The sequence below is a fragment of the Aquarana catesbeiana genome, linkage group LG01 (genome assembly GCF_042186555.1).
Source record: "Aquarana catesbeiana isolate 2022-GZ linkage group LG01, ASM4218655v1, whole genome shotgun sequence".
NCBI classification, from domain to species: Eukaryota; Metazoa; Chordata; class Amphibia; order Anura; family Ranidae; genus Aquarana; species Aquarana catesbeiana.
Window position 1 is genome coordinate 499,488,213 of NC_133324.1, and position 23,675 is coordinate 499,511,887.

General features: G+C 43.3%; 1 protein-coding gene across 4 annotated transcripts in view; it reads right to left on the reverse strand.

Moving 5' to 3' along the window:
- Nucleotides 1-23,675, reverse strand: part of EPS15L1 (epidermal growth factor receptor pathway substrate 15 like 1) — a 327,178-nt gene that overhangs the window by 258,393 nt on the left and 45,110 nt on the right. For all 4 annotated transcript variants that reach the window (XM_073592681.1, XM_073592671.1, XM_073592690.1 and 1 more), the window contains exons 2-5: nt 20,308-20,349; nt 9,551-9,640; nt 7,235-7,282; nt 7,039-7,134 (exon numbers count right to left, since the gene is read on the reverse strand). In XM_073592681.1, the coding sequence (XP_073448782.1) occupies nt 7,039-7,134; nt 7,235-7,282; nt 9,551-9,640; nt 20,308-20,349 (276 nt within the window). The remainder of the gene's footprint in view (nt 1-7,038; nt 7,135-7,234; nt 7,283-9,550; nt 9,641-20,307; nt 20,350-23,675) is intronic.

Sequence of the window (23,675 nt, forward strand, 5' to 3'; positions counted from 1 at the left end):
ACACATTCCTTGATACGCCTCGAAATTGGCGGCATGTTTTTGCATTTAATGCCTTTTCAAATTGTAGTCTTTGAAAACTGCCACAAATTCCCTACAAATTAAGCAGAGTGCCTTAGTATTTGCATCGACAAAAAAGGCGTTATCTGTCCAATTTTCCTTGAACAATCTTCCTTCATCCCCAACTTTTCTTTTTTTGGGTTCTGTTTTCTTTTGCGACGATGTGGAAGCCATGCTAGAATTAAAAAAATAATAGGTAAGGGGATCGGATTTCAACTATGTGCTGTGTGGGGAGAAGATCGTGCTGTGTACAGTGCAGTCATGGGAGACGTCCGGGCACAGTGTCAGTGGTAGAGGCGGTGGGGGGCGGCATCGCCCACCCTAGCAATCCCCAAGATCGGGCCTTACGGCACTTACCTACCTGACACTAGCGGGAGACCCTGCATGCGCCTCCAGTGATATGCCAAACAAGGCATCCCCGCCATCCCTCCAGACGTGCCCGGGCCTGGCTTGTCTGGCCACTGCCGCGGGTGCTATGCCAAACACGGCATCCCGCCATGCCTCCAGACATCACTGGGCCACACTTATAGCGGTAAGTTTACAATTTTGTGTTGGACCACATGCAGCCTGTGGCCCACTTGTTGAAAACCCCTGATGTAAACCATATATATATATATAATTGTTTTTTGATTTTTTTTTCCAGTATGGTTAACATGCCTAAACGTATACAGTTTTCTTAAAAGAGTAACTCCACTTTTGTTGAGAAAAAAAAAAAAATCCCCTCCTGGAGCTCTATGTACATTGCAGGGATTTTTAGAGTCCTACCTTTTGTTATTCGGAAGAAATAGCTGTTTCTTTGTCTCTGTCCATGTGCAGCAGGGTTCTAATGAGGGAAATTACAGGGTCTGCGTTCCTTTTGACATGGTTTGCCTTTGGGAGTATCTCACCAAAAATGACATTCTTGTTGCAAGGGAAGCTCAAAATCTGATTTGTATCTTAGTACAGACTTCTGGGAAAATCATTAAGCCAATCACACAAGCAGAAAATGACATTTCTGGGGGGTGCTCTGTGCAGAACGCCTCCAGGTTGCCATATTGGCATTGCATTTTACAGAAATTTACAGTGCTGCAGATTGAAAAGTAAAGGCCATTTTTAACAACATTCAATTACAATATGACTTCTGTCGCAATTGTAAATGCTATAATATTATTATTTTTTTCCCCTCGAAAATGGAGTTACCCTTTGAGCAACGTTAGTTTTATGAATCTGTTTCAAAGTTGCTTACCTAGAGATTCAGGCAGTAACAACACTTCCTACTACAGGATGCCAACACAAAGCACTGCCTCTGTTAGCAGCAGCTTTGTCAGTCTTCAATGCAAGCTTCTTCTATCTATTTAGTAGTCCTTAGTACCTAAGAGGCAGCCCAACAGCTGATTAGCTACTTAAGGACCGTAAGGATTTGTCCCCTTAATGACCAAGCCATTATTTGCGATACGGCACTGCATTGCTTTAATTGACAATTGCGCGAGCGTGTGACACTGTACCTAAACAAAATTGACATCCTTTTTTTCCCCACAAATAAAGCTTCTTTTGGTGATATTTGATCACCTTGGCGTTTTTTTTTATGCAGTATAAACAAAGAGCGACAATTTCTGCTATAATACAAATCCAAAATAAAAAAATTTATATATATTTATATATATATATATATATATATATATATATATATATATATATATATATATAAAAAAAGAAAAAACACAAATGTATTCATCAGTTTAGGCCGATATATATTCTTCTACATATTTCTGGTAAAAAAAAAAAGCGCAATAGGTGTATATTTGATTGGTTTGCGCAAAAGTTATCGTGTCTACAAACTATGGCATAAATTTAGGGACTTTTTATTGTTTCTACTGGTTATGGCGGCGATCTGCGATTTTTAGCGGGACTGCGACATTGTGGCAGACAAATCTGACCCCAAATGACACTTTGAGGACCAGTGACATTATTACATTGATCAGTGCTATAAAAATGCACTGATCAATGTAAAAATGACACTGGCAGGGATGGGGTTAACCCTAGGGGGCGAACAAGCAGTTAAATGTGTTCCCTCAGCGCATGGGTCTTCAAACTATGGCCCTCCAGTTGTTCAGGAACTACAATTCCCATTATGCCTAGTCATGTCTGTGAATGTCAGAGTTTTACAATGCCTCATGGGATGTGTAGTTCTGCAACAGCTGGAGGGCCATAGTTTGAAGGTCCTTGCCTCCGCGTGTTCTAACTGTAGGGGGGGATGGGCTACCTGGGACATGACAGAGATCAGTGTTCCCGATCACTGGGAACAGTAGATCTCTTTCATGTCCTTTGTCAGAATGGGGAAACGCCTTGTTTACAAAGGCAGATCCCCATTCTGCCCCATTCGAGCACCCACCGGCAACTGCGCCAGCCGACGTACAATGACGGCAGTTCGCGCAGGAGAGCCAACCTGCCGCAGTACAACTGCGGTGGGAAATCGTGGTGGTTAAAAAAGTGCACAAAGGAGGTTGACATCCTGTTGCTAGTTTGTGAGGAAGTTGCTTAGGATTATCAGGTTGATAGAAGAAAGTGTTGTTACTTGCCAGTATCTCCAGGTAAGAAAATTTGCAACAGATTCTGAAAAATTATTTGCTTATGAAAACTGTGTACAAAAAGACACAATGGAAAACATACTGAATAAAAGACCTTTGGTTTACATAAGAAGTACAATTATTTACCCCACCCTGAGCCATCTAATTCTAGTTTCAAGACAGACAAACCATTTCACACAACCCAAGTTCATGCCATTGCAATTCCTTTCAGTACCTCCCAATCCTGCCTCTATATCCAAGTGGAAAAGAAAATAAGTAGTGTAACAGAGGCCACAACTGAAGCCACACTTTACTCTTGTGTAAAGGGGATGCCTAAACATGCATGTGGCAACCTAAGCAGGCAGCTGTGATGGTGAAAGAAACAGAAGAATGTAATTATTTAGGTTCTAACCCTATAAATCCAAGTGTACTCTGTTATTGGTTTGCTACTTTGGGACTACAACTTCCCGCATGCTGGGTATTGTAGTACCACAAGAGCTAGACCTCTCACAGTTGCCAAAATTCACCACCTGTATCTGGTAAGATCATTCACCATAGTAATAATGCACATTTATTGGCCTGATTCCCCTACACATTTGCCAGAGTCAGGTTTGCAGTTGCATTTCAGGATTTCCCATTCTTCATAGGGAACTCCAGGTCTCAGAAACATATGCCAAATTTATAGTACAGTAAATGTACACAGTCGCTGACCCTGCCATTTATTTCTATGGAAGACTGGCAGATATTTGCCCTCTCTTCCTGTTGCAGACTTGCATTAAAACTAGCATACAGTGACCTAAAAAGTATTCATACCCCTCGAAATTTTCCACATTTTGTCAAGTTACAATCAAAAACGTAAATGTATTTCATTGGGATTTTATGTGATAGACCAACACAAAGTGGCACATAATTGTGAAGTGGAAGGAAAATGATAAATGGTTGTTAAATGTTTTTAAAAATAAATGTCTGAAAAGTGTGGCATGCATTTGTATTTAGCTGACCTGAGTCAATACTATGTAGAACCTTTTCGCTGCAATTACAGCTGCAAGTCATTTTGAGTATGTCTTTACCAGCTTTGCACATCTAGGAGAGTGAAATTTTTTCCCATTCTTCTAGCTTTGGCTGTATGTTTAGGGTTGTTGTCCTGCTGGAGGGTGAACCTCCACCCAAGTCTCAAGCATTTGCAGACTCTAACAGGTTTTCTTCTAATGGTGCCTACACACGAGCGGACTTTACGGCAGACTTTGCCCGGCGGACCAGAGTCCGCCGAACAATCCAACCGTGTGTAGGCTCCGGCAGACTTTTCCGGAGGACTTTTTCCCAAAAGCCCGCCAGACCTAGATTTGAAACATGTTTTAAATCTTTCCGTCAGACTCAGTTTCTGGCAGAAAGTCCGCTCGTCTGTGTGCTGGTCCAACGGAAAGCCCGCTCGTGTGTATGCTGGTCCAACGGACCAGATGCGACGCGAGGGCAGGGTATTGCATTTCACGCTCGCTGCAATAGGAAAAACAATTTTTCCTATTGCAGTGAGCGCGGGTCATACCAGGCCCTTAGGTCTAGTATGGATTTTAAAGGGAAGCCCCCCTACGCCGAAAAAACGGCGTGGGGTCCCCCCTAAAATCCATACCAGACCCCGATCCGAGCACGCAGCCCGGCCGGTCAGGAAAGGGGGTGGGGACGAGCGAGCGCCCCCCCCCTGAACCATATCAGGCCGCATACCCTCAACATGGGGGGGTGTGCCTTGGGGGGCCCCCCCCCACCCCAAAGCACCTTGTCCCCATGTTGATGAGGTCAAGGGCCTCTTCCCGACAACCCTGGCCATTGGTTGTCGGGGTCTGCGGGCGAGGGCTTATCGGAATCCGGGAGCCCCCTATAATAAGAGGGCCCCCAGATCATGGCCCCCCACTCTATGTGAATGAGTATGGGGTACATGGTACCCCTACCCATTCACCTAGGGAAAAAGTGTCAATAAAACACACTACACAGGTTTTTAAAATAATTTATTAAACAGCTCCGGGGGGGTCTTCCTCCGGCTTCAGGGGTCCCTCCGGTTCCTCTTCTTCCGGTGTTCCAGTTCTTCGGCCGGCTGCTCCGCTGTCTTCAGGCCGCTTTCTTGCCAGAGGAGGTACGGGCTTCTGGGCTTCTTCCCTCTTCTCTTCTCCAGATGTTGACACGACGCTCTCTCCGGCTGGACTGCTCTCTGAGGGCTCCGTTGTGACTTATATAGGTGGAGACCCCGCCCCCTTATGATGTCACAGTCCCTGGGCATGCTGGGACTGACGTTTTAGGGGGCGTGGTCATCACCCGGTGACCACGCCCCCTAAAACGTCACAGTCCCAGCATGTGTACGCGGCATTAGATTGCCCTGTATTTGGCTCCTTCCATCTTCCCATCTACTCTGACCAGTTTCCCTGTCCCTGCTGAAGAAAAGAATCCCCACAACATGATGCGGCCACCACCATGTTTTGTGGTGGGGATGGTGTGTTCAGGATGATGTGCAGTGTTAGTTTTCCGCCACACATAGCGTTTTGCTTTTAGGCCAAAAAGTAAAATTTTGGTCTCTTCTGACCAGAGCAACTTTTTCCACATGTTTTCTGTATCCCCCACATGGCTTCTTGCTAAATGCAAACAGGACTTCTTATGGCTTTCTTTCAATAATGGCTTTCTTCTTGCTACTCTTCCATAAAGGTCAGATTTGTGGAGTGCACAACTAATAGTTATCCTGTGGACAGATTCTCCCACCTGAGCTGTGGATCTCTGCAGCTCCTCCAGAGTTGCCATGGGCCTCTTGGCTGCTTCTCTGATGAATGCTCTCCTTGCCCGGCCTGTCAGTTTAGGTGGATGGCCATGTCTTGGTAGGTTTGCAGCTGTGCCATACTCTTTCCAATTTCAGATGATGGATTGAACAGTGCTCTCCGTGAGATGTTCAAAGCTTGGGATATTTTTTTGTTATAACCCAACCCTAATTTAAACATCTCCACAACTTTATCCCTGATCTGCCTGGTGTGTTCCTTGGCTTTCATGATGCTGTTTGTTCACAAAGGTTCTCTAACAAACCTCTGAGGACTTCACAGAACAGCTGTATTTATATTGAGATTAAATTACACACAGGTGGACTATTTATTAATTAGGTGACTTTGGAAGGCAATTGGTTCCACTAGCTTTTAGTTAGGGGTATCACAGTAAAGGCGGCTAAATACAAATGCACGCCACACTTTTCACATATTTGTAAAAAAAATTAAGAACCATTTATCATTTTCCTTCCATTTCACAATTATGTGCCACTTTGTGTTGGTCTACAACATAAAATACATTTACGTTTTGAGTTGTAACATGACTAAATATGGAAAATTTTAAAGGAGTATAAATACTTTTTCAAGGCACTGTAATTCTGCAGGGCAAGTGCTAGCAAATCTAGGCAAAATAGAGTGCCTAGGCTTGTCTGTGTTATACTCCTGTGAGTCCCAGTAAAAGGGTGTTAGTACTACAGACACAATACAGACTAATAATAATTCACTATACGGGTTAAAATGATTGCGTGCATTGGGTATTTACCCACCATTTGTGTCCACCTTAGGTAGTGTCCAATGCACAATTTGCCTGAAATTATTTTCAAAACCTAAATCTCAGTAACTATAAGCCAGAATCTAATTTAAATTTGCAAATAATTTTCTTTTGAATCACCCCCCCAGTACAGTCACCCTTACTTACAATATTCTTACATCAGTATAAAATGGTGTCAATCACTGGTCAAATCCCACCAGAGTTTTGCTTTAACAGACTATAATGGCGTCATATGTCTGCTCTAAATGAATTGGTAAAACTTTATGCTGCTGGAATATAAATATATAGATTGAATAAGATGATTTTAAAAGGCAAATGAGCTAAAAGTACATAAAGCAGTAAAAAAAGAATATCATTAAAATGGAATGCAACCAGAGAAACGGTTCCAAATATCGTAAAGCTGTTTTGCATTAGGAATGATGAATAAGATGATATACTTACTTTATTCCTTTGCTCACAAAGGCTTCAGTTCCTCTCCATACGACTTGCTCCTCGACACTGCATCCCTTTGCTGCTCAACCAGTCACAGCTCTCTGACCCTCTTCCCGTACAATGCAGGACAAGTAGTCTTGCACTGCATGTGAGGACGCTGAGGCCCACCAACAACCCAGGACATCAAACAGAGGAGACTGCTGGCATCCAAGGAAGAAAGGAATAAAGCAGGTACCATTTTACCATTTTATTCATTATTTCCTAGGCAAAACAAGCAGTTAACCCTTGCAGTGTGCTGAGGGGACCTCACTGCAATGGTAACAAATTTTTGCCCCTCAGTTTTAATGTAAGAAAATATGATTGTATGTATATTCGATTGTAAACATGCTGCTGAAGTACTAATAAAAACAAAAAATAAACAGCATTAAAAACCACTTACAAATTTGGGAGGTGGCACTGGTATATTTAGGCTGACCAAGTTAACTTCATGTCCATTTTGCGCACAGGCCACTAACCGCAAAGCAACAAAAAATCCCTGCAGTATAAAAAGAAAAAAAAGAAAAAGAAAAAATTGAAATATTTCAACTCACAAATATAGATTAAATGTTCTAAGTATAAGGTAAACTTCTTTATACCTGTTTGTCTAAGTAACCCTTTCCCTCTGGATCAGCCAAGTCCCAAATCTAGATTAACAGAAATAAACAAGAATAGTTAAAAAAAGCTTTAAAGGCAATTTTTTTTCTCATTAAAACAAACATGTTATACTCACCTGCTCTGTACAATGACATTGCACACAGCATCCCCAAACCTCCTCTTCTGAGAAGGGCTGCATGCACCCATTGACGCACACAGTGTGGCTTGGCCCCATCCCCACTCTCTACTCACACGTTTTGACTGACAGCAGGAGCCAATGGCTCCCACTGCTCTTGGCCAAGCTTGTAAGAGCAGGGAGAGAGGAGAGAAGACCAGAAGATGGTTATAGCACTGGATCGATACAGGACTCAGGCAAGTATTTGGGGAGGGGGAAGGGCACAGCAAGTGGTAAAACATTTTTTACCCTAGTGGAAAGCATTAAGGTAAAAAAAGTTTTACCTTAAGAACCACTTTAAAGGACAGAAGACTAAAGAAATTGCACACTTGGTCTCGTTCATGGTTCCCTTAAAGTGGGCCTTCACCCTAAATGAAATCTTGTGCTACCCCACCCCCTCCCCCCTCCCTCTCTCACCAATGGACATTATTTTCTTTATCTGTCCTCCAAACCAGCACTAGGTGTGACGCTCTACCCACCGCCCTGTGCATGTGCCACAGGGCTCAGTCCCTGAGAGAGAGTCTTGCTACACATGTGGGCATGTGCCATTTTCCCAGCCATCTGTGCTTGCACAGGATTTCCCACACACACTCAAAGACTGGCAACATGGAGGTCTGATACCTTTCCTGTCTTTGGGATTTCACATGGACTGGAGGGGGGAATGGAGTTTGTCCACAGCATGACTGAAGTTCTGCTAAACACAAGATAAACTGGAAAAAGTTTCAGGTCTGTAATTTTTTTTACAAATACGGTAAAGAGAACTAGCCATGTATTCAATACATATGGCATACTGTATGTAAAACTGCATACATTTTGTCCTAATCATTGAATTCAAAATTAGGTTTATGTAGAAGCAGCATAGCATTAATTTGATCTGTGTAAAGTCACTGGCCAAGATGTAAGAGACTTTATTGCTTTTCCTTGTGCATGTCTCTATGGAAAATGATTGGATGAAACACCTTACAAGCCTTTTTCTTTCTAATATGAGTATTACTATTACCACTTTAAAAAAAAAAAAATTGCCCAATGCCAGTTTCACATTGGGGCGGTGAGAGTGTCGGCGGTAGAGCGCCACCAGTTTCAGCGGCACTTTACCGTCATTTTCTCTTTTCGGCCGCTAGTGGGGAGCTTTTAACACCCTGCTAGTGGCCGAAGAAGGGGTTAATAGCTCCCGTGTAGAGCCACTGCTCTAGTGCTTTGCAGGTGTATACACCACTCCTAAACCGCCCCAAAGATGCTGTTCAATGACTTTTTTTAAAGTCCCATAAGCGCATCACTTCAGTGTGAAAGCATTTGTCTACAAGGGAAAATGAACCTAAAGCTAACCTAGGTAGGGAGAGATTTCCATTCCTGACCTCCTTTTGAAAAGAATAGTTGCCTGGCTGTCTCTCTGGCTTTAATATTTTAAGACATTAACCTGGAACAAGCTGGATCAGAAGAGTCAGAGCAATTTCAGATACTAATCTGCATATTTAGCTGGAGTCATTTTATCAACGTGGCAGGTAACTGGTAAATTCTGAAGAATGGGTCAGCAGTGATAAAGTCCATACCTCATTACAATTTTTTTTAATGTATATGTAAAGTGAACAAGCCTCCCTTATTTGCTCCCTATTTGTCCATTTGATAGGGACAAAAAAAATATGTTGGTTCTGCCAGAAATCCAGTGCTGTCCTGCGTCTTGGCACGCTGTAGTATTATCTAAAAGAATCTTATGAGAAGTATGTGGAGGTGTTCTGTAGTCCTAACATGCTTCCTGTCTTAAGGTAACAGCGATGACCCTTGTGTATACAGTGCAAAGCATCATCACCATAGATGTTGACATTGGTGTGCTCACAGAACGTATATATAACGCATGTAAAGTTAGTGTGAACCTCAGATTGTAGCATATACACTGACAGGGACATGACCAAAACTGTAATGCTGCATGCTTATACTGCTTTGGCCAAGGTTTTTAACCATGACAGAGACCAATAGGTTTGCTCTTTGCACACCTGGTTGGACTAAGAGAAACCAATTTATAAGTTGCATCACAAAAAAATCTGTCCAAAAATCCTTTTATGTTTGTCATGATGCAAAGAAGAACTATGGGACAGCAAAAATAAACTTGACAATGTCCTCACTTATAGAAAATGTGCTTAAATACCTTTCCAAGGACAACATCTGAAAGTGCAGACTTTTTGAGGAAGAGTGCTGCTTCCGATGGTCCTACCCTGCCAGTATGAGCTGGATCCACCTGTAGAATATAAATATTCCATGGTTATTCCAATTAACAAGACAGCTTAACCTTTTTGAAGTCATTTTTATTTAGCTCAATTCCCTTCACACTATGAAATCCAGCAGAGCACAACACACATGGCCATATCACCATTTTTTAAATAGCCACTTAAACTGTTGCGCAAAAACAGTCATAATAAAATAGGTAACAATCATTTTAGAGCTAAAAGTAATTGTTAGAATATGGTTTCCAATTTTTTCATGAGACAAAACTAAAACATCTTAAATGTAAACCTTTCACAAACTTTGGCAACACAAATTTGGCATTTGATGAAAAACATGCAGGTTTCCTTCACTGAAAATGCTAGTGAAAATTATAAGAAGACCCAGAGATACAAGAGGTGGATGTTCTATGCAAAGCCAGGACCTGTTATTTTCTACTTCGTATTGGTCCTTTAATGTGAGGGCTTTTTCAATAACCAATAGGTGGAAAAGGTGGCGCCAACCTCGACTTTTACAGTAGAAGTGCAGAATTCAACTGCCTAAATTTCTGGATCTACAGTATGTTTTGACTAGCCAAAGGTAATCAGAGCTAATTAATGTGGATAGCTGCGTTGTAGTATATGATATTATTTCAGGTCTGCTAGGGTAATTTGAATCAGGAGTACATAACTTACAGCATAGGGTTGGGGGCAAGATGAGATAGGATTTCTAATCCTCAAGTATTTAAGAGCGCAGGGACAACGTTTGAAGGGAAATATTGTCTCATGGGGATAGACATTCAGGGTTTCCGACTTCAAAATTTTACTTTGAAATACTGAACTTGACAAAATTTTGAATTCCTTTATTATAGATGGCATAGATATAGGGGGGTCCATCATGTACATTAGTAGGTCGTCTGCAAATTAAGACAACTACCCAGATGCTAGAGATAGAGCATTTATTGTATAGAGCATTGACTACGTGTTCCATCACCAGTACTTATAGTAGAGAGGCGAGTGCTGCTTTTTTCCACAAACTCCCTAGCAGCTTGATCGGGAAAATGGATTTCAGAGTCAGTACTGGGCAAAGGGAGGCTGTATATAGTAGAGAAAAAAAATAAATAAATCCGCGAATGTACTAAAGGAGGAGGGGTGGGAAGCATGTGGGGTCTACTGTGAGAGTGGAGGGGGTATACAGTAATGGTGAAATATCCCATAGTGAGCAATATGGTGAAACTCTCAAGTAGACAAGGTAGGCCCCTTGTACCTGGGCAACAATCCACAGCCCAGCCAGCAAATGAACTAAGGATACAACCCGGAGGGCAGTGTCCCAACATTAAAAATAAAGTGGCTTACCCAGGCAAGAGAAGGTAAATATGATATGTAAGCCAAGTAAGAGTCTCGCAGATAACCTCATGAAAAAGATTTTTGGAAGTTTAATCCCAGGAGTTCCGGTGCTGTTGGATGGGTACCAGTCAGACAACATCCATAGCCACTCAAGGCAGTTCGGGTTAGTGGCCAAGCAATCAGGGGAATATCAGGAAGGTATAAAGCTTTGAGGGGATCAGGAATGCCTGCTGGGTGTCTGACAGTGATAGATGTGTGATTTCCAGGGGTCACCCTTTCCTTCCTTGAACCTCCAGATTTAAGTAACAAGGCCATTCTGGCCACAGGAGTGTACAGCCAATTACTCTGTAAATATTTCTTATTAGTCGTTTGTTTTTCACAATGAAAAGTCATTTTTGTCATGAAAAAGCTGCTCTCAGCTATTCTATTTTCCACAATGGAGTTTGCCTCTTTGGCCAGGATTACCTCCACCTAAGCGTGTGAAGGTTACAGGTTAAGGAGCAATAGTGGGTATTGTTAGTTATCAAAATATTGCTCAAAGGAGGAGATTGTAAATTACATTTGCAAGTTCTGTATATTATTGTATTCTATTTTGCATGTGTTGCACAATAATAATGTTTTCATTACATGTTTGCATTCCTTCGAGTCCTGATTAGACTTAGCCTGCCTATGTTACGCCACTTGTTACCATAAAGTACCATAAAGTATCTCGTGTCTGCTCCCTACTGCAGTAGTTATTAATTTGGAACCACTAATAAATATGAGGATAGGAGTTGCCCATCTATAACATTTTCATAACAATATAAAGGAGGACTGCAGACAAGGGGTCTGAGGACTGTAATGTGAAGGGGGGGATAATGTGCAGGGGGACTGAGAACACTGAAGTAATAAAAGGATTGTGATGTGAAGGATCTGAGGCTGGGTTCACATTATTGCATACTGCGTGAAGGTGGCCCATTTATTTCAGTGGGCTACCTTATAAGCAGAAAAAATTGGATTTTTTTTCGTCATACTTACCTGTAAAATCCTTTTCTTGGAGTACATCATGGGATACAGAGTTAAGCTAATATTCATTACCTACTGGGTTATACACAATCTCTAGGTGAATGGACACTGGTAGACAAAGTCTTAGACAGGAAGTGACCCCCTATATAACCCCTCCCATACAGGAAGTACATCAGTTTTGTAGCAAGCACTGAATCCTCAAAAAAAGAGGGAAGGGATCTCTGTGTCCCATGATGTACTCAAAGAAACGGATTTTACAGGCAAGTATGATGAAAAAATCCTATTTTCTTTTTCATACATCATGGGACACAGAGTTAGGCTAATATTTCATTACCTACTGGGGATGTCCCAGAGCAATAGCCTTGAGGGGAGGGAGACACCCTGCCAAATAGCCATCAGACCTTATACGGCAGCCCGCAGTACACTGCAGCCGAAAGCTGAATCCTCGGCACCTCAAACATCCACTTGATAAAATTTTGTGAACGTATGCACTGAAGACCAGGTAGCATCCTTATAAATCTGAGCCACAGATACCTGATGGCGAAAAGCCCAGGAGGTTCATGCTAAAGGGAGGAGCTTTACGTTTCAGACCATAGGCCTAAATGACCAATTGACAGACCCAATTGGCAATGGAAGCCTTGGAAGCTGCCTGACCCTTCTTGGGTCCTTTTGGTAAAACAAAAAAGGAGTCTGATCCTCGGATCTCCACAGATCTAGACAAATAAACCTTGACTGCCTGGACAACATCCAAAGAATGCAGTCGCCTTTCTTCTGCCAAACGAGGCTGAGAGAAAAAAGAAGACAAAATAATGTCCTGATTTAAATGAAAGGCTGACACCACTTTTGGCAAAAAGAATGGAACAGGTCGTAACACGACCCTGTCATGGTGAAGGATCAAGTATGGTTCCATGCACGAAAGGGCCGCCAACTCTGACATCCTTCTAGCTGAGGTGATGGCCATCAGAAAGGCTAGCTTGCGTGAAAGCAAGTCTAATGGAATTTCCTTGATAGGCTCAAATGGTTGTTTCTGTAACACAGACAGCACCAAGTTCAAGTCCCAAGGACATATAGGTGACCTAATGGGGGGAAGCAAATGAGTTGCCCCCTGCATAAAGGTTCGGACCAGCGAATGGGAGGCTAAAGGCCTTTGGAAGAATACTGACAGGGCCGAAATCTGACCTCTGATTGTACTCAAAGCCAATCTGATTTCCACAGCTGACTGTAAAAGAGAGCGAAGTCTCCCAGTCATGTATTTCCGAGGATGCCATTTTCTGGCTTCACACCAAGCAATACAAGTCTTCTGGACCTTATGATAGATTTTCCTAGTGACAGCTTTTCTAGCATTCACTAGGGTAGACACCACTGGTCCAGGGATGCCACGGTTCTTCAACACCCTGGCTTCAATAGCCATGCCATCAAATTTAGAGACTGTAAATTGGGGTGGAATATAGGACCTTGAGACAGTAGATCGGGGTGACGTGGAAGCGTCCATGGCCTGTCTATTGTCAGTCTCACAATCTCCGGGAACCAGAGCCTTCTGGGCCAGGCTGGTGCCACCAGAATGACTGGAACCCCCTCTCTCCGAATCCTGCGCAACAAATGTGGAAGGAGAGGGATCGGGGGGGGGGGGGGGGGGGGGTGGAGCATAAACCAGGTGGTACTGGCTCCATAGAACTATCAAAGTATCTGCTCCGATTGCCAGAGGATCCCTTGTTCGGGACACAAACTGCTGTAGCTTGTTGTTGAACCTGTATGCCAACAAGTTGACCACTGGCCATCCCCAACGCTGGCAAATTTCCTGGAACACCCCTGGGTGTAGGGACCATTCCCCCGGGCAGATTTGCTGGCGGCTGAGATCATCTGCCTTCCAGTTTTCTATTCCCGGGATATGGACTGCCGATAGAATCGGCACATGTCCCTCTCTCCAGGCTAGTATGTGGTTCACCTCCTTCAGAATTGAACGACTCTTGGTACCACCTTGGTGATTTATATATGCCACTGCAGTGGCATTGTCGGACTGAACCCTGATAGGGCAGTCCTAAAGCTCCACCGTCCAGGACCGTAGGCCCAGACGTACTGCCCGCAATTCCAGTACGCTGATGGGCAGGATCTGTTCTGTCCTTGACCATTTCCCCTGAGCTGTGAGCCCCTCTAGGGTCGCTCCCCAGCCTGAGAAACTGGCATCTGTGGTCATTACTCTCCAAGTTGCCGAGAGGAAGGATCTTCCCTTTCGCAGGTTCTGATTCTGCAACCACCAGTTTAGGCTTAAGCATGCCCGAGGAGATAAGAACATTGGATAATCCAGGGCTTGTTCTCTTCTGTTCCAAGCCAACAAGATGTCTCGTTGTATAAGCCTGGAATGGAACTGGGCATAGGGCACTGCCTCGGAGGACACCATCCTTCCTAGAAGACTCATACACAGAGCCGAACAGAGGGTTGTCTGGTGCCCCTTATCTGACGCACATGATCCTTCAGGGCACAGATCCTTACGGATGGCAAAAATACCCTTGCCTGAACCGTATCTAGGCTCAGACCTAAATACTTCAGACTTTGAGCTGGTTTCAAGGCTGACTTTTCGGTATTTATGACCTAAGCCTTCCAAATACCGCACTGTGCAGCTTATACTCTGTTCTAGAGCCTGTAGTGAGTGATCTCTAGGCAGGTGGTCGTCCAGATACCCGAGCACCAAGATCCCTTGGGCCCTTAAAAGACCCAGTACTGGTGCTAGGACCTTTGTGAACACCCAGGGAGCTGTGGCAAGCCCGAAGAGTAGAGCCACAAACTAAAAATGACGTTCCTCTACTGCAAATCTCAGGAACCGCTGATGAGGCTGAAAGATAGCTACGTGTAAATACACGTCCTTTATATCGATGGAGGCTAGAAAGTCTCCCATCTGGAGCGAGGCTACAACTGAGCGGACAGACTCCATCCGAAAAGGACTGGATTAGTAGATACTGGTTGAGGGTTCCTAGATCCAAAATGGGCCTTGTGCCTCCGTTTTTGGAGGATCCGAGAGAACGCTGGATCTTAGAAACCTCTGAGGGGAACCCCCTGTAACTCCAGCTTGTAACCGCAGGTTATAGTCGAGGTGACCCACTCGTCCTGAACCACTGTTCTCCAAATGTCCGCAAAGTGCAGCAGTCTCCCCCCCCCCACCCAATAGAGTGGGGGCGTCCCCTCAAAAGGAGGGCTTGGTTTAGAATAGCTTTGGACCCAGGGCTTTGTTGGCGCAAGAACTGCCTTGGCGCTGACACACCTGAGAAAGCAGTCCCTGAGGTTTTAAACGGGGATGCCTGGTGCTTCTTTTTACAGGAAGTAGAGAGCTCTTCCCTCCAGATATCTTTTGGATATATTTTTCCAAATCATCACCAAACAAAACTTTCCCCATGAAAGGGGAAACCTGCCAATAACTTCTTACAAGGAAGCTCGGCTGACCAGTTCGTAAGCCACAAAAGTCTGCGCATATGTACAGACAGAGCCAAAACGAGAAACCTGCTGTATTTAATCCTTTAAAGGCATCAACAGCAAAACACAGCGCTTGAGGAATATCTGTCTTATTTTCAGCAAGATCATCCTCCTGGTTATGCCTGTAAGGCCGTCTGACCTGATTCTTTACAGACTGGCAGATACCAATTGCTGCAACAGCTGTCTGAATAGCTGAACTGGTCAAAGAAAAGGAAGCCTTTATTAATGACTCCAGTTTCTTGTCAACAGGGTCTTTCAAGCCCTCTGCATTATCCACCGGACATGTTAGGTTCTTGTTTAAAGGAAGAGACTGCTGCATCTACGGCTGGCATGCTCCACTTCTTAATGAACCTTATATTCATTGGATACAAAATGGAAAACCTCTTAGGAGGAACAAAAATACTGTCAGGATGTTCCCAATCAGCATACACCACCTGTTCCAACAGTGGGTATAAGGGGAAAGCCTGTGCCACCATCTCGGTAAGGGTCTGGATCAAAAGCCTCTGCGACTGAGAGGCAGACACCAACTGGATATCTTCTTGTCCAGATTGCTCAGAAGCAGACTCATCCACCAGACACTCCACAGAATACTGAGCTTTTAGCTCTTCCCTATCCTCAACCCATTCCCGCTCCAAACTAGGAGGCTCAGGGGAGGGGGATCTGTCACGTTTCTTACCACCCTGTGGGATGGAGGAAATCACGCCAGCAATCCTGTGCTCTAACCCGGCTAGGGCCGATGACAGTTCATCCTTGGTGATAAAGTGTGAAGCAGCAGCGTTGACTGTAGCATCATACCAGATAGGCGCAGCGGCTCAGATTGCCCGGAAGCCCCTGAGCTTTCAGGGGATACAACTAGATTCATCAGGAGCTACTGACGACATAAGTGTGCCCTTCCCTGTAGTGTTAGTCCTGCTCCTCTTTTTTGAAGTAATTTACAAGCCACAAAAAGGGAGAACCTGGGTGTAGTATTAACACACCTCAGAAGTGAGACCCTTTATTAGGGCTCACCAAGCCCCTATGCAACAATCCTGCTAAGCACCTTAGCCTGCCAAGCAACACCTAGTGACTCCGGGTAAGGAGAAATGAACTGCTGCAAACGCCTGGTTCAGAGCCTGCTCTGTGTCCCACAGCTGCCTTCTGGAAGCACCGCGTGCTTGGCATACACAGCTTAAATAAGCTGAGTGTGCACCGGATGTTCTGCGCATGCACGTGCGCGGTCCCGGCGAACGGGCATGGCTATATTCGCATATGACGCGAAACTTTGTGTGCCCAGATTAGGCTATGGCGCATGCGCAGCTCCGAACGAAGCCGCGTGCGCAATGGCTGCCAAACAAACTGCTGAGCATTTTGGCAAACAGACGTGTGCCCGAACGAAGACTCTCAATGGCGCCACCTCGTGCGCGACCATCCATTGAAGGAAAAAAACAACCAGACACAAGCAAAAAAGGTACACTTTACAAACACCCACAGCTAGCCCAAAACTCCCCCGTATGGTCACCGCACACAGGTGTCCAGCCTCTAGCTAGCTTGACTGATTGTTACAATCACTGGGGGCACCCTGCAATAAGTAAATAAGGGGGTTTAACTTACCCGTCCAGGCGCAGAGCAGCTTAGAAACTAAGAGTCCAATCTTCACCAATCATGGCGGGTTCCTGTCACTTGAGGACCTTCAAGGACTGGGTACCCTTTTCATGTTTACAGGTCCAAGGGAGTGGACCCTACAGTACAAAGGATTCCACTTTGCAGGGTCCAGTGCCCAGAGGTCGCATTACAAGCAAAACCTTGCAGGATCTTGTGTCTTCTTTGCGAGGCTCGGGTACCATTTACCTAAGCATATAGAGCCGGTGTCAAATGGAACCGATTGGTCAATCCCTTGATTCATTTAAGAACCGTTTGTGGGACTAGAGACCTAGAGCTCAGAAAGCTCAAACAAACGTGTCCATCCACCTTGCAGACACTGGTAAAAAAACTGATGTACTTCCTGTATGGGAGGGGTTATATAGGGGATCACTTCCTGTGTAAGACTTTGTCTACCAGTGTCCATTCACCTCGAGATGGCGTATAACCCGGTAAGTAATGAATATTAGCCCAACTCTGTGTCCCATGATGTATGAAAAAGAAATAAGTCCCTAAACCCTTTTTTTTTATTTTATTTTTATTGTGCTGTACCAAGCTGCTTGGTACTTTGGCACCATGCGGTGTGGCACTTAAAAATGTGCCACGTTTGCAATTGTACAGAGGTGCCATTGAGAGTCAAATATATGATTCGGACCTCGGCTAGAGGAAAATTTTACTGACTGGACCTTCATGAATTTTAATGTAATACCCCTGCACTATGTACCAAAATCAGAATAAGGATAATGCCCATAAGAGCCTGTTCATTTAACCACTTCAGCCCCGGAAGGATTTACCCCCTTCCTGACCAGAGCATTTTTTGCAATTCAGCACTGCGTCGCTTTAGCTGACAATTGCTCGGTCGTGCGACGTTGTACCTAAACAAAATGACGTCTTTTTTCTCCCACAAATAGAACTTTCTTTTGGGGGTATTTGATCACCTCTGTGGTTTTTATTTTTTGCGCTATAAACAAAAAAAGAGGGACAATTTTGAAAAAAAAAAAAATATTTTTTTTACTATAATAAATATCCCCAAAAATATATATAAAAAAAAAAAAAAAATTCTTCCACAGTTTAGGCCGATATGTATTCTTCTACATATTTTTGGTAAAAAATAAAAAAAAAAAATTGCAAAAGTGTATACTGATTGGTTTGCACAAAAGTTATAGCGTCCGCAAAATAGGGGATAGATTTATGGCATTTTTATTATTAATTTTTTTTGGCTAGTAATAGCGGCGATCTCTGATATTATGGCGGACAGATCGGACACTTTTGACACTATTTTGGAACCATTGACATTTATACAGTGATCAGAGCTACAAATAGCCACCGATTACTGTATAAAAGACACTGGCAGGGAAGGGGTTAAACACTAGGGCGCGATCAAGGGGTTAAGTGTGTTCCCTGGATGTGTTCCAACTGTAGGGGGGATGGGCTCACTAAAACATGACAGAGATCACTGCTCCCTGTCATGTCACTAGGCAGAACAGGGAAATGCCTTGTTTACATCTCCCCGTTCTGCCTCTCCTCATCGCAATCGTGGGCCGCCGGCGAACACAGAGTTAACGGGACCCACGGGCATGCGCCTGCTAGGCAGCAAATTCAAAGGGATGTACAGGTATGCCCTTTAGCCTGCCTGTGCCATTCTTCTGACGTAAATTGGCATGCGGCGGTCAGCAAGTGGTTAAAAGCAAGCCAGAATCACAGCACCCAAATTTCAATATTTATAAGTTCCCTTTGAAGTCATTCAAGCCAAAACTTTTTTTTAAGATTCAGTTGGTAAGGCCCCTTTCACACTGGGGCGGTTTGCAGGCGTTATTGCGCTAAAAATACCGCCTGCAAACCGCCCCTAAACAGCCTCCGCTGTTTGTTCAGTGTGAAAGCCCGAGGGCTTTCACACTGAAGCGGTGCGCTGGCAGGACCCTGCAGTCCTGCGAGCCGCATCTTTGGAGCGGTGAAGGAGCGGTGTATTCACTGCTCCTAAACCGCTCCTTACTATTGAAATCAATGGGACAGCGCGGCTATACCGCGGTAATACCGCGGTTATAGCCGCGCTGTACGAGCGGGTTTAACCCTTTTTCGGCCGCCAGCGGGGGTTAAAACCGCACCGCTAGAGGCAGAATAGTCGCAAAAACGATGGTAAAACAGCGCTAAAAATAGCGCTGTTTTACCGCCGACGCCCCCACCGCCCCAGTGTGAAAGGGGCCTAAGGGTTAGAGGTTTTGTCAAAATGTAAATGCTTTCTCCATCCGTTAAACCGTTTTTCAGATTTTAAATGCAGTGTCCCCAAGGGGAGTTTTCTCTTTCTGTTTTGCCTGACATTTGTCAATTAGACATGAAGAGAGAAGAAACCTGGTGGGGACAAAGACAGCAAAACAATCCTGAGAGAGGTTTCAAACCTTCCTAACTCTACTGGGAAATGTGTTTTTTTATGCTGCCTGTGAATATGTTGGGGGAAGGATATTCATTTACTTCCTGTTTCTTCTGACATATCAAGCCTTCCCTACTCCAGCCAAAACTGAAAAAAAAAACACTTTGGTTAGAGTTGGGCCTTAAGATGTAAACCCGATTCATGAAATTTGAGCTGGGCACATATCTGCAGCGTTTTCTTATCTCTCTTCAAAGCGCTGTGTCTGGTGGCTTTCTCCTGCTCTGTTCCTCTGTTATCAGCTCAATAACTTCTGACAAATTCTCAGACACAAGATAAAAGCAGGCTGAATTTTGTGTTGGGGAGGGAGCTATAAATAGATTAGCAGGCAGGCTTGCTGTGTCACGGAACACATCTGAGAGTCTTTGCCTATGTGGAGAGGGGGTGTGTGCCTTTCCCCCAATCAGCTGTCTTAGCCATCTTGGCTGTGTGCCCAGCCTTCACACTCCATGTTAAACAGGAAGAGAAAATCTCCTAACATGATGTGAACTTTCTAAACAGTATATAAAGTTGAAGACCGCAGATATTGATGTAGGAGGATTTGTTTCATCCCTGTGTATCATCTGAGGTTGTTCACTTCACTGGGTATATGTGAGGGTTTACATCATTATCTTTCTCATCTGTTCTGTGGCATAAATAAGCATTTTTAAAATTATTTAAGAGAGAATAATAACAATTAAGATGAAAACAATATTTCTATTTCAGTGGTGAAACACTAAACCATGCACTACGTGATGCAGCTATGATTTCAGAAATACTTGAACATCTTTCTCATCTAGTTTTGAATCATGTGGGTGGGGAAGTGGTCATTCACTATCATGCTTTAAAACATTGCAACACACTTACTTGCTTGTAATATGTTTCATATAACAGATTACCAGTGGAGAGCTGCAGAGGAATGAAAAACAAAACAATACATAAGTATCAAAAATGGATAAAAGCTTTTTTAAAGTTAAATGAAATCTGGAGTTATGCTTTAACTTTCTACTGTTATAATGAGGTAGAAGGACTTCTTCTAGGTATTAATGAGTGGTTAGGTAAGAACAAAGTAAATCCCTTACACATTTCTAGGTATGATTTTTATAACATACAAAAAACAATGGTGATAGGATCACAGATGTTTCCTCCAGATAAGATGATCGTAGTAAAATCCCCACACCACCAGTCAGTAGCAAATTATATGCGGTACTGATGACCTGCAGTGTGAATGAATTGCAGTAACCTACAAAAAGTTATCAGATTTTACAGATGAACACATACCAATTGAAGCCAAGATCAGCTGTAGGTTTCTTTACATTACACATTAAGTGGTTGTAAAGCTCAGACATGAGATATGAACAAAGCATATCCCCCTGTAGTGTGTAATTGTCTCAATCCAGAGCACTAAATTTTATTTCTGTCCGCTGTCTTATTCCTCTGCGATCTGAATGAGCCATTTCTGACAAGTTTTCCTGACACGAAGAGAAAAATGGTGGCAGTTTCTGTGTGCTGTGTGAAAGGGGGGGGTGTCTCCCTTCACTCCAATCAGCTCTCAGAACGCGGCTCACTGAATGTAACTTTAGCTCTCCGCCCCCTGCTTTTCAGAGCTGAGGAATCCGTAAAAATTCAGCACTTTGAATGGCTGTAGAGAAGAGATTGCTGCAGATAGACAGGTACAACTTATGTAGGAGGATTGGTTTCATCTCACCTGAAGCCAGTCCCTTCACTGGGTTTATGTAAGGGTTACAACCAGTTTAACACTGCGTCACGTGTGCCACATATGCAGTCTAACATTAAAACTATGGTAATAAATGTTTAACTGTTAAAAAAAAAAAAAAACTTTTTATTACCTAATTTAAATACTGAAAACATCTGAATAACCTAAGGAACTCCCACACTAAAAATGGAAAATATGTATAAACCTTCAATTTACAGGACAGGCCTTTGGGAATGTCCTAATTGTAGTAGATATGGAGAAGGCCTTGAGATGATGTTGCTCACAAAGTATCTAAACCCAGAACCAAAAACGTAATATAATGTTTGTCCCCTGCTGTCTGACATCTTATATAGCAATGGAGCGTGGCCATCCGATGACGTCACCTGGCGAGCGCGCCCCATTGTGACATTACAAGGGGTGAGCTCTCCGGTTGAATTCATCCGCTGGCTACGCCCCATGGCTATACAAGAGATGTATAGCAGCGGGGGGCGTCACAATGGAGGAAAACAGCCTCAGGACAAGAGTGGTCTTTTTTGTTTTTAACAGGTAACCAGCCGCGAGGAGAAGATGGCAGCAGGAGAAGACGGCTTTGAGCTGTTTTTTTTAAATAAAGGCTCTTGTTTTTCTTTACATTTCACTGCTTTTTGGTGAATGGGTAGCGATACCCATTCACATAGGAAGGGGGGGGCAGGATCTGGGTGTCAAATTAAAATGATACAGAACTAGTGCGCACAACCAAATTCTCACAAAATCAAGGGTACTAGAGCAAAGATTAGAGAAGCTGCCAACATAAGAGGTGGCCTCACCCACCCTAATAGGTAATGTATTAAAGGTAAAAATTATGTGGCGCTAATCAAAATTTACCACTTGATATAAATCTCAAACTAAAGAAATCTCAATGCTTCCTTACTGCTCAATACTCAAAAACTCTCTTGATGGACAATACTTACTTCTCCCATTAGGGGGCAACCAAATCAACAAAGATATTAAATACTGGTAAATAAACCAAAATAAAATAAAATAAAATAAAATAAAATATATATATCATCCAATGACTAAAGTGTTCCTCAATCAGACTGTGTAAAACTGTGACCAAAGGTGCTTTTAACCACTTGAGCCCCGGACCATTATGCTGCCTAAGGACCAGAGGTCTTTTTCCAATTTGGCACTGCGTCGCTTTAACTGCTAATTGCGCGGTCATGCAATGCTGTACCTAAACTAAATTTGCGTCCTTTTCTTCCCACAAATAGAGCTTTCTTTTGATGGTATTTGATCACCTCTGCAGTTTTTATTTTTTGCGCTATAAACGGAAAAAGACCGAAAATTTTGAAAAAAAATGATATTTTCTACTTTTTGTTATAAAAAAAATCCAATAAACTAAATTTTAGTCATACATTTAGGCCAAAATGTATTCGGCCACATGTCTTTGGTAAAAAAAATGTCAATAAGCATATATTTATTGGTTTGCGCAAAAGTTATAGCGTCTACAAACTAGGGTACATTTTCTGTAATTTACACAGCTTTTAGTTTATGACTGCCTATGTCATTTCTTGAGGTGCTAAAATGGCAGGGCAGTACAAAACCCCCCCAAATGACCCCATTTTGGAAAGTAGACACCCCAAGGAAATTGCTGAGAGGCATGTTGAACCCATTGAATATTTATTTTTTTTGTCCCAAGTGATTGAATAATGACAAAAAAAAAAAAAAAAATATTTACAAAAAGTTGTCACTAAATGATATATTGCTCACACAGGCCATGGGCATATGTGGAATTGCACCCCAAAATACATTCAGCTGCTTCTCCTGAGTATGGGGATACCACATGTGTGGGACTTTTTGGGAGCCTAGCCGCGTACGGGGCCCCGAAAACCAAGCACCGCCTTCAGGATTTCTAAGGGTGTAAATTTTTGATTTCACTCTTCACTGCCTATCACAGTTTCGGAGGCCATGGAATGCCCAGGTGGCACAAACACCCCCCCAAATGACCCCATTTTGGAAAGTAGACACCCCAAGCTATTTGCTGAGAGGCATGGTGAGTATTTTGCAGCTCTCATTTGTTTTTGAAAATGAAGAAAGACAAGAAAAAACTTTTTTTTTTTTCTTTTTTCAATTTTCAAAACTTTGTGACAAAAAGTGAGGTCTGCAAAATACTCACTATACCTCTCAGCAAATAGCTTGGGGTGTCTACTTTCCAAAATGGGGTCATTTGGGGGGGTTTTTTGCCACCTGGGCTTTCCATGGCCTCCGAAACTGTGATAGGCAGTGAAGAGTGAAATCAAAAATTCACGCCCTTAGAAAGCCTGAAGGCGGTGCTTGGTTTTCGGGGTCCCGTACGCGGCTAGGCTCCCAAAAAGTCTCACACATGTGGTATCCCCGTACTCAGGAGAAGCAGCAGAATGTATTTTGGGGTGTAATTCCACATATTCCCATGGCATGTTTGAGCAATATATCATTTAGTGACAACTTTGTGCAAAAAAAAAAAAAAAAAATTTGTCTCTTTCCCGCAACTTGTGTCGCA